Source organism: Equus caballus, chromosome 6 (genome assembly GCF_041296265.1).
Source record: "Equus caballus isolate H_3958 breed thoroughbred chromosome 6, TB-T2T, whole genome shotgun sequence".
NCBI lineage: Eukaryota > Metazoa > Chordata > Mammalia > Perissodactyla > Equidae > Equus > Equus caballus.
The window spans coordinates 14,067,189-14,079,535 of record NC_091689.1 but is presented as its reverse complement, the minus strand read 5'-3'; the positions used below and the strand labels follow the sequence as shown (position 1 = coordinate 14,079,535).

General features: G+C 40.4%; 1 protein-coding gene across 10 annotated transcripts in view; it reads right to left on the bottom strand.

Moving 5' to 3' along the window:
- The window catches only part of NYAP2 (neuronal tyrosine-phosphorylated phosphoinositide-3-kinase adaptor 2), a 257,163-nt gene that overhangs the window by 144,305 nt on the left and 100,511 nt on the right, over positions 1-12,347 (bottom strand). For all 10 annotated transcript variants that reach the window (XM_023642441.2, XM_070269342.1, XM_001915660.4 and 7 more), the window contains one exon: positions 4,738-5,039. In XM_023642441.2, coding sequence (XP_023498209.1) covers positions 4,738-5,039 — 302 coding nt within the window. The remainder of the gene's footprint in view (positions 1-4,737; positions 5,040-12,347) is intronic.

The window sequence follows — 12,347 nt, the reverse complement described above, 5'->3', positions numbered from 1 at the left end:
AACTATCCAAATCCAAAAGTATTTCTTTATCACTTTGTAAAGAGAGCATCATGAAATAATATCATAAATTAAGGCTGGAACTGACTTGAAGGAAGAGTTCATAACAAGTGGAAGTTAAGAATATTTAGTTTTGGTTTTTTTTAAAGGACTTTAAAGTGTAGTGGTACTTGAAGTTTAATAAAAATATTTTCCTCATTATACCAAACATTTTACTAATGTCATAATATTACGAAAAGAGAGAACATTGGACAATACTTCCCTGTTTATTCAGGCCATTGTGTAAAATTTTTAGGCCTCTAACACATAGAGCGTGTGTGCATATGGCCGTTCTTTTCCTCTCCTATTTATTTTTATTATATGTGCTTCACCAAACCAAAATTTCTTGGTATCCAGGTCTCCCAATAGGTGGTAATTACACATTTAAAATAGTACTAACTTATGTTTGTATGGCAGTTTCTTTCTACCATCCACCATCATGGACATTAGCCCCTTAGGTCGTCATAAGGCTGTGAGGGAGGCAGGGCACCAACAATTGGCAGTTCTTTATAATCATTTTAAAGGTAAAGAAACAGTCTCATTGGGTCATTCACCCAAAATCAATGTTTGTGTGTTGATTCTCAATACAGTCGCTTTTGCTGCACCGCACAGCATCTCTAACAACGACGCTATTGAGGAATGGGATACACGTTTACCTGAGCAATGGGAACGGCGGATGTGAGGTCACACGGTTACTGCATTTTCTGGATCATACATAAGACACAGACTGAAGGGCCCCTCATTCTTCCTGGCTAACTCCCTTTATTTCATCTAATCTTTCCTCAAACTAAGCAGCTACCACACTGAAGCAACAGAAAAGAACAATTAAAATATTTATCACATACTTATTGCCAGTTTATCTTCTCTACCATATAATTTTTTAAAGGAGTTATTACTGTAGAAGGTCTTAAAATAAAATAGTAAATGTGTATGTTTAATGGACAGAATTATAATTTTTAAAAACTGAATTATACTTTGCTTGGTATGTGATTTTTTTTGGTTTGTGTTCATCATTAAACTATTTTTTTTCCTACTCTGAAAAGCTGTTTTGCCACAAGTCCAGTTCATTTTTACCTCTATCCACAGGGAAGTCATAATCTCCTACTTAAACAGGAGCCAGTTACCATGGAAATCATTCTAATGCCACTGAATCAATATTTTGATTTTGCTGGCATTTAATGTAAAAAGAAAAGACAGACTAAGATTTATAAAAGTCACTTTTCATCTTTGTTATAATTTTGATAGCTAGAAAAATTGTAAAGAAAACATATGCTCTGTAATGAACTCCAGTTAACTCACAATTATGCAGAACTGAGAATTCATAAAAGACCAATCTACATATTTATACAATTTTGGCTTTGAGTACACACATATGCACGCATGCATTTGGACTCAAGATTTTTCCCCCATCTCTGAACTGAGCCCTAATTCTCTCCTGTTGTTATTGAAGTGATGAATGCATCCAGTTTTGCAATTGCCCTTTTTAATAAGTCTTCTGAAGAGAAGGTGAAATTTGCATTGAGAATCGCTCATTTCTGCACCGCATCCTGAGAGTCTATCTGGTCCACTGACCATCCTCAAAGACACAATATAGCTGAAAGCTCCTCAATCCATCCTTAGAGCTCCTTTTGAGGAGCGATGTTGAACTTGGACTTAGTGTTTAATAAGCCTCACTGCCCATCAAGTAGTTTTCCAAGTCTAACTTAAGTCTTTGCTGCTGCTGTAACTTAGTCACTATCTCCTCTTCTGTCCTCGGAAGAAATAAAGTTAGTAGAGCTGCGGTCTTCTGTTTGATAACTAGCTATTTGGAACCCTATATCCTTGGATGCGAAGGGTTCTGAAAGAATTATGAGCTTCTCTGCCTCAGGAATTAGGTACCCAAAGCATCCCAAAGGAATGGTAATTAGTTCTTTTTTTAAGACAATTGAATTGCCACTCAAATGTTTCAGCTACGGGACAATCAGCATGATTTTGCCCATGTGTTCACTGTGAATACCCTAGGTCACTCTCCCCTGAAGGGCGCTGTTCTGAGGTGTTTATTTCACACTTCTTCCAGGAATGTTTCCAGCAGCATTACACTGCTTGCTAACACACTCCTTACTCACTGCTTTCCTTGTCTGGTTCATCTCTCCCCTCCCCTTCAGAGGGTTGTTTTATTCCCCTTTATTCTTGAAGCATTCTCGAGCACATTCTAGATCATCATTCAGAGACCACTACTGTAAAACAGTAACTTCTATTTGCAATCTAATGTCAGTGATTACATAGTTTTCTGGCAGAAAAGTAGGAGAGAGAGAGGACTTCTGGAAACAAGGTCACAGAAAATAAACAGAAGAGAAAGGTACCACATATCGATATCAGAGGAAACCTAAGAACAATATTTCAAATTTGCAAAGTCAGATCTCTAGGGCCCTTTAGTGTATTAACAAGGAAATGAAACACCTAAATAGTTTCTAAAACTGTCACTGTGTTACAACTTGAAGGACATACTGATGACCTTGAATCAGGAGAAAAAAGGATCACATTTCTAATCTACCCTCAGGCAGCAGAGGAACAATAGAGAGAGTTACACAAATAACAGACAGACACACACATATTCATTGCAACGCTAGTCAGCACTAGTCATTACGGCAATACAAATGAGAACCAACCTAAGTATTCATCAAGGAGATAACGATTAAATAAAGTATTGTCGTACACTTTTTCCTTAAAAATGGTGTTTCTTAACAAATTGGATGCCATGGAAAATGGTCATAAGAGAATAAGGGAAAACACAAAACTCTATGTCCTATGATTTCAATTTTGTAAATATGCGTACACGTACATGTTATTCATATTTGTTCTCTCACACATGTACACATACTCGTGATGTATTTTTGCATATGTATGTAGCAGAAAAACTGAGCCTAAGTGGATATTTTCCTTCTAGAGTGGATGGATTAGCTCCATCTCGAGGCATTTATTCGTATTGTTCGGTATGCACTGAAGCTTTTGTTCTCTGTCTGAAGGCACTTGGGCATCAATATGGAAGAAAGGAGAGAAGAGGGTAATGGAAGAGACGGAACATGCCTCATGGGCACACTACCTCATGGACTAGGTTTGAGCTTCTGTGGAAAGATTAGACCAGAAGATGAGGAAGCTTTCATGAGGGACCCGGGTGCCCAGGTGACAAAGAACCCTGCCCAGCTGAGGAAAGGACCGCCTGCCTTCCACTCTGTGGCACACCATTGCGAAACTTAGTACCCTGGGGGCTCAGGGAAGCTTGCTGTGGAGAATGTCAGGGACAGAAAGGACAGAAGAAAGACTATGGGAACTGGCAGAGCTGTGCTCTCAAGCTGGCCACTGGCAGCACTGGGAACCTTGAAGTGTTTTCCACAACTAATATACAAAAATCTGAATGGGCTTGTGTCAAAGCACGCTTGACACTGCTCTCCCACCAAAGGACTCTCAAGAAAAACTCAGGAAAGCAACTTACTTATTCAAGTGAGGGCTAAAGAACTGGTGAGATCTGGGGTTAACTTGACCTAATTTATTCATAGACCAGCCAGGAGGCTGAGATATTTTTGATTTGCGTTATTTGATAGCTGATGAAAAATATAGGTATAGGTAGAAATTAGAGATAAATATTGGAGACAAATATATACACACACAAATATATATTTATATACTACAAACATGCACACATACATATAAATTCATATTCCCTGAAAGGAGTACACCAAAATGTAAAAAAAACGATTGTTTCTAAAGATGATCACATTCTTTTCTTCTTCATATTTTCCTGCATTACCAGGTTTCCCTAATACTCATATAATACTTCCATAATTATACAAGTAATGTGACCAGGGAACCAGGCAAAGAAAGGGTAATTGAGGACCTCACCAACAACTAACATGGCCTGTCAAATGTTTTTCAGCAAGAAGAAACTATGTGTTCTGTTTTGCAGAAAATGATGTCCCCATTTTGCAGATGTTGCTCTCTTACAAAGAGGCTTACACATTTGCAGCAAGATCCCTGCAAAATGTTCCAGCACCAAGTGTCCTAAAGTTACCTAAACTTATTAGCACCTTAAATTCTATTCCTCCGGGTCCAAATAGCCATTTTCAGATCATGCAATGTATGTAATAGCATGCTTACCTGCTATGCACATGCTCTGATTGAACAGAGTAGTTACACAGTTGTTACAAATAAACCTGTTATCCTCTGCTCTCTTGTGTATAAAGTCTCCACCAGCATTGAGCTCGGGGAGACGGGCATTGGGAGCTATCCCCAGTGTTCTCCGTTGCTTATGCAAGCAGTAAACCTTTTCTTCACCTACTTCTGCCTTGGTTGTACTTTTCAGCTCTGCACTCACCAAGAGATGGACTCACTGAGTCAGATTACAGTAATACTAATAAAATCAAGCAAATATAAGTTTTAGATATATTTCTAGGCAAAATAATTTCCCGATTCCGAGCTTTAAAGAGGATAAGAAAACTCACATATTGCCTTCCCTTTCTGATGATAGAAATTAAATACATTTTTCTGGGTGTCACAACAACACCTCAGTAAATAATCCCCTCCCCACCAATTCTTTTCTGGGACTTCCGGGAGATGGAGGCAGGATTATGCGATGCAAGGAGAAAGGCAAATACTCATTAGCAAGCTGACCAGAATGTGCTGTCTGAAATCTGTTTCTAGTGACGTGGGCATGGTGTGTGTTACCTTCAGTCCGCTCGGGGGCTTTCCCACTCTTACTGGCGGCTGTGCTGTTGACTGTCTCCGAGGACGTGCTCAGCTTGGTGCTGGGGTCCCGCTTGGGCTTGGGCGGTGGCTGTCTCCGGGAGCCACAGCTGCTGTCATCATCTGTGCCCCCGACCGAGTGCAGGGACTGTGACCTCACAGTAAAGCCACTGGAGCAAGGATGGGGAAGTCTGTCCTGAGGAGCAGGCATGGTCATGAATCCCATGCGGAAGTGTTTGCCCACGTAACTGCCGTCGTGGCTCCGTCCTACCTCTCCACCTATGCTGTAAAAGAAAGCAAACCGAAATCCGTGAAGAGAAATGGAGGCAGGTGTGCAAGGTCATGGATACAAGCACACTGATAACAGGCGACAGTTCAAATTTTCATTTCAGACAAGTGAAGAAACATTTCCATTAGCATGAAAGCATTCTATACTTTGGCATTAAATATGCCAATAAAGCAAACATAACTTGATTATAATCAGAAATCCTAACACTTATTTCCAGATATTCTGGTATTATCTAGATACTCTCAAAATAGCATTCCAAAGAAAAAAAAATACTGCATGGCACATTTCATCTTCAATCACTTTTCTTACTTTGAAGTAAGTCTTGGCAGTGGCTTAAAAAGTAGACAAGAATTCCATGACAATGAGTCATAGACTGTCTTTTGACGCATGACTGAGGTCAAGTGGACAGCACTTGAATCTCTTCTCCGCTCATCAAAACCATCCCTACTTCTACCTGGTTAATAAAGTGGGGAAAACAAAACACACAATGACAGCAACAAAAGGGGGTTCTGTTACCAAATACAAGGTGGGGGACACAGAGAGAGAGAAAGGGAGAAAGGGAGGCAGGAAGAAAGGAAGGCGGGAAGGCAGGCAGGAAGGAAAAATACTTCTTTAAATCAGTGAAGGAATTATCAACCTCTCTTAGTCTTCCAGAATCCTTCAGTTACACCAGAGACTTCGTTCTACTGATAAGCTAGCTTGGTAGAATAAAATAGTAACACCTAATAAAGAAGTGTATTCAAAATATCATCTGATCCTGGGATAGTTCTGAATACCTCATAAATATTCAGAGTATGCAAAGTTTTCAATTGTAAGGTTCTTAAGTTTTACATAAGAAAGTTTGAACAAAAATTTAAAAATATAAGGAGTCTCGGTTTGAAGGTCACCTAAGCATACAGCAAATGACTCTTGGGCCTTTCTCTAAGCTATCAAGTCATGGTGGTTCCTTTATGGAGAGAAGGGCGTGAATGTCAAGGTAAAATTTTAAAAGTGAGTTTTTCCTAGAGTTTGCCTCATTTATGTTCATTCATCAATAGAGGAAACAAAAAGAAACACTGTTAGAAATATTTGAGTGGGGCCGGCCCGGTGGCACAGCGGTTAAGTGAGCATGTTCCTCTTCGGCCGCCCAGGGTTCACTGGTTCGGATCCCATGTGCGGTCATGGCACCGCTCATCAAGCCATGCTGTGGTCGGCGTCCCACATATAAAGTAGAGGAAGATGGGCATGGATGTTAGCTCAGGGCCAGTCTTCCTCAGCAAAAAGAGGAGGATTGGCAGCAGTTAGGTCAGGGCTAGTCTTGCTCAAAAAAAAAAAAAAAAGAAACATTGTACTGATTTTCTTAAACGTGGATGGTAAAATGTATCTTTGAGCATATGAATTTTGGAAGCCTGTTGAGTATACCTTTCCAGACACAAGTTTACTCTGGCTTCTTTTTTTAATTTTAATTTTAAGTTGGCTTTCCCTTTATAACATGATGGAATTCAAGGTAAAGTTTTGCAGTTTTCTTAATTGCATCTTTCACATTGTTATTAATGTTTGTCATAAATTTTTGATCCTAGTAGGAATAATAATGGGAAATGAGATTTTTTTTCTCTCTTCAGTTGAAGATTTATGACAATTATCTGACCATTATGGATAGAACCAGAAAGGATTCAACAAGAATATGAGACTTGGATTCTGGCATTCAATTCCGATAAACTTGCCACTCAATCAAAAATATTTTTACATTGGGGCCAGCCAGGTGGTGTAGTGGTTTGTGCACTCTGCTTGGTGGCTCAGGGTTCACAGGTTCGGATCTCAGGTGTGGACCTACACAACACTCATTAAGCCATGCTGTGGTGATATCCCATATACAAAATAGAGGAAGATTGGCAACAGATGTTAGCTCAGGGCCAGTCTTTCTTACCAAGAAAAAAATTTTTTTTTTACATTTACTTCACCTTTTTCTGAATATTTTGAGTTGCTATTCAGACACTAGATATATCATCTTTGGAAAACAGAATAAAGGTGACTGGAAGCTCAGTGCACTAACCAGAACAATGGATATCCAGAAGCACGAATAGAATCAAAGAGATGGCAAAGTGGAAGTTTTCACACCATACTGGCAAGCAGCCTAAGCCTGTGCAGTGTTTTCTTGCATTTTATTTTCTGTGCTTTCTTCAAGAACATCAATCAAGAAATAAACTAGGAGTTTATTCAAATGGAATGATTTGTGAAAAATCATTAAGAATTTAAGGCAGACTAGGTCGGGTGGAGGTGGGGGCTGGGCATAGTGGAATGGGAAAATTGATCTTTGATTTGTGCTGATTGTGGCCTTGATCTTTCTTGTAGAAGACAAGATATTTGATTTCATCCAACTTCGGCTTCAGTCATTTGGCACACTCATGTCTTTTCCTTATTTCTGTTTCCATATCATTGAACCAAAGGTACTTAAGGATTTGCTGAGACAGTCATCTCACTCCCAGTAACATAGCCATGTGAGGGGGTTTATGCATGTGTTAATACACACAGGCATTTATGAGAGAGTTACTAGGAATAATTGTATCAGCAATTTCTCTGTTACTTTTGACCTAAATAGGGTCCGCACCTTTTCCCAGGCAGATAATTAGCTCTGCTTCTTCATTTCAAAATTACATTTTTTAGCATAAAACAATTTCATCTAACTCTCTGTGCTTTTGTTCATTTATGTACATGTATACACACACACACACACTAACACTTCTTCCAAAGAGAAACACAATGTACGCTTCAAACAATAACAGATCTCAGATACCAGTTTAATTTGACCAGGCTGTGAATGCAGGATGAAGAAATGGGACTAAGATAAGTTGGATACAAAGGCCATTTTCCAAGGCAAGACTAAGGGTAAGCAATAAAGGTTATGGTACATGTAGGTTCAACAGACCAGTAAAGACGATTAGTCTAAAGCAAATTGAAGGTTAAAGAATTACAAATACAATAAATTCCTGAATTTACTATAGCAACATAGGAAGTTTTAAAAATATGAAGCCTCCTGGACCATACTAAGGACAACTACTAAATCATATCTGTTGAATCAGAATCTTTGTAGGTGTAGCCGATGAGTTTTTTGTTTTCAAAAACTATATCCAGATGTTTCCAATGTAGCCAACCCAGAAACCCCAGAAACATTAAGAGCAATAGTCAAAACCATTAATTAGCAGATATCTGTTAGCTAAAACAGCCAGGAAGACACAAATATCAGAAAGTGAGACAAGTGGGACTAGCCAGAGACCAGGCAAAATATCACAGATAAAAAGATATATATTGCATCAGTCAGATTTCATTAAGTTATTTCGCAGTAACAAACAATCCCAGATTCTTAGTGATTTGCAAAAACAAAGGTTTATCTCTTGCTTGTATTAATTGAGTTGGCTGTGCATTGGCTGTGGCTCTGCTCGACATGTCTTCTTCATTCTCAGATCTAGCCCCTGTAAGGATATATTCTCATGGTAAAGAGAGGAAAAAACTCACTGAACCACACAGTGTCTCTTAAAGCTTCTGCTCAACTGTGGCATATAATCTTTCACTCACATTCCATTAGCTAAAACCAGTCTTATGGACAAACTTGATGTCCATGGGGGTAGGGATAGAATCTCGTCCAACAAGGAAGCACTGCAAGTTACATGGCAATATGTGGGGATGCATAATCCTTTTAGAGGTAGGGGACCAATTACTGATAAAGCAGTTGTGGTGTATGCCACTGAGATACGCCTTCAAGAGAGAACTTGCCATGAGAAATGAAGTTAGCTGTCAACCAATGACCATTGGAGGATTTCGTACTTCCCGTCCTCATAATTCTGGGCTCTACAGAGTTAGAGGTCCTGGTCACCAAAGGAGCCACACTCTTTCTAGAAGACACAGCAAGGATCCCATTGAACAACGAGCGATAGCTGCCTCCTGGGTAATTTGAACTCCCTTTATATAGCGGCCAGCAGGCAAGAAGATGCGTCTCCGTTGTGGAAGAGATCATTGACACTGATCAGCGGGAAGAGGCAGGGCTATTGTTCCTTGACCAGGCAGAGAGAAAAATGTGTGGAACCCCTCTTGATACTCTCTTACACAATTGTTACTTTGAAAGGTCACATGCAGCAACCCTGGCCTTAGGTTTCAGTCTCTCAGGAGAGAGGGATTAGTCTCATCACCTAGTAAGCCACTGAGACCAACAGAGGTGGTAGCTGAGGGTGAGAGTGAGGTGAATTTAGAGTAAATTTTGGAGGAGGGGGATAATGAGTACCAGTTGCAGCCCTCATGTAAACTGCAGTGAGGAGAGCTATAGTTTATCGCACTAATTGCCTCCTTGAAAGGTTCCCCTCAGGACGAGTCCCATGGGAGCTATGAAAGGGCTGTTTCCCCAAACCTGCAGAAGAGCATCTGCTGAGTGAAAGGGGTGGAGTGCTGCAGTCATTGAAGGTTTGTGGCTCAGATCTTCCTCGAGAGAGAAACTTCTCTAAGGACGGAAGTTAGCTGACAGCCACCAGCTGGAGTCTTCAAATCTGGTGCAGCTGGGGCCAGCCTGAGTGTGTAGTGCTTAAGTTCACGTGCTCTGCTTTGGCAGCCCGGGGTTCACCACTTCAGATCCTGGGCGCGGACGCCACGCTGTGGTGGCGTCCCACACAGAAGAACTAGACGGACTTACAACTAAGATATACAACTATGGACTGGGACTTCGGGGAGAAAAAAATAAGAAAAAGAGGAAGATTGGCAACAGGTGTCAGCTCAGAGCCAAACTTCCTCACCAAAAAGCAAAAATTCTGGTGCAGCATTTTAGTCAAGGCCACTCTGTCCCTGGAAAGCTCCTAGCCAAAGGCTGTGCATGATGAGGTATGGGACCTAGCTATTTCTGCCCAGTGTAGTAATCCTTTATTGGCAGTTTTGGTGTCTGAGTTCCCCTGTTTGGCTGTCCAAGACTTGCCCTAGCTTCACCGTGGTCTGAGGCTCTTTCTAGCCAATGTTTTCCTTGCCCCTCTCCTTTCACAGGTGTCACGCTGCATTGTGGCCTGAGGCTTGACCTGCCTATCTCTGTTCCCGCCCCCTCCTAGGCATCCTCCTCAATAAATCTCTCATGCTTTTAACCCCATCTAGCTTGGTGTCTACTTTCTGGAAGGCATGAACTGACATACTTAGGAACAATCATACAACCAATGACAGACATTCAGAAACCAAAGAAGAGGGAAGAGAAAGCCTAAAAACAAACGTGAGACCCCCGAAATAAGAAATGCCTGTGAAAATAGGGCATTCTCTTGCCTCAGACTGAGCATTTAAATAGTGGTTAGGGAGGTCGAACCAACTCCACTATAGGAACAACACAGCTTGAAGGGAAAGTTACGTGGGCCGAAGAAAGAGTCTTTTTGCAATAAGACTCTAACACTTAAGATAGATTAAGCCTGACACATCTTATGTTATAAAAATAAAAATAAGTTTCATAATCCTGAATTTAAACAAGTGTGCTTTTTTTCCTCACACAATGAAGGCAGTGTTGCAAGATCCAGTTGACTGTTAGTTAGTTTTTCTATTATAAAACACAAAAAGTAACGTATTGCTCAAATCCAGGAAGTTGTTTCCCCCAGAAGTAATTGCTAAACTGTCCGCAAACTTCTCCCTGAAGCAAATTGGTGGCTAATGCACAGGCCTGGACATTTGTGCTCTGGAATCATTGAGTTGTAGGCTCTATCCGCAGCTCCATCATTTAGCAACTGTACTTTACCCATCCCTAAGACCATTTCTGTGTCTGTTAAATATTAGTACTGGCCTTATGGAATTGTTATCAAGTTTACCTGAAATGTTACATACGAAGCACTTAGCACAGAGTTGGATATATAATATGTGGTCAATAATTTTAGCTTTAAAATTTCTACTTTCAGTCCTGTCCTCTTGCATTTTGTTTGCCTTGTAGGGCCGTGTCTTTAAAAGATGGTATGTGGTACCACGTACCCTCAAAAAACTGCACACAAAGCGAAAACAAAATCCTGCATTTAACTCAAAATATCAAGATAATCTAGGCAACTAGAGTCCCCATGCTGTTCACTTTCTCCAACACTTGCTTCAGTTTTTCAGAGCACCTGTTGATCAGGACTGATAAAGAAAGACGCAACACGAGAACGTCAAAACTACTTTGACAATGGTATTCGACAGAAATTGTTACTTGTCTTGCTGTCTTCTTTAAAATCCATCAGGATTAATGTTGTGTGTCTCCTTCTGAGAGCTGCTTTCTTTCAGAGATGAAAACACAACCCGTGAGAAGGGGGAGCTACCAAGGTGAAGTGTCATCTCTAAAAGTGACAGCGTTGTAGCTTCTGTGTGTACTTCTGAAACAAACATGCCAATATTTCATAGCAGAGTCTTCCTTGGGAACCAGTAGGAAAAACCAGAATCCCATTCCATATATACATCCTCTTTCCAGCATATCTAGGAAGTTGGGATACAAACTTTTAAGTTACCTAGGAGTGTGCTTGCTTGGATATTTTTTCTGGAACAATTCTGTGAATCTGAACTCAAAAATCCCTCCGTGACACTGATACATAATCCAGTATATTTCTACCTTTGCAAACTTCTGAACCACCGGGAATGTTTTCTATTGATTTTTCAAGAAGATGTACTTATCTGGCATTGGGAAAAGGGCGCATTCAGCCATAAAGTAAATGGGGAAAATCTGAAAGGGACATGGAGGCTACAGCTATAAAAGAGATAATAAAATGTACCTGTGGGCAAGTTGACCACTGTCATCTGCCAACTATTCAGATCTTTCACGTTAGGCATTTTACTATGAATGAGTAGGAGGAAATCAATATTTAGACTTTATTCATTAAAATTATAACTTAAAAAGCTTATATTTGACACTGCCTCTGTCTTGCCTTCTCTTCAGATACATAAGGCCAAATGCCAACCCTGTGCTGCCCAGTGAATTCCCTCCACCCCACCCCACCAGAGGGCTCCTGCTCCAGGACTTGCACTTTTTCTCCTTCAGTATTGGCCTCTTCTAGGTATCATTCCAGGTAAAGCAATCAATGCCCGTGAAAAATTGGACGTAGAAAGAGCCAAGAGATTAGCGTGTTACCTCTTTTCCTTTTTTGACAGGTATTATGCCTCAACCCAAAGTCAGACTTTTAAGAGAGAAGTGTAATGAATTATATCTGCCGCAATTTTTGGCAGATGGAACTCAACATACAATTCATAAAGGCCCATCATCCATTCATAAAGTGGATGTTCACATCCACTCACCTTGAGCTTCATGAGGACAGGTAGCCTGTCTGCTTGTTCACTACGATAGTCACTAGCACTTTGT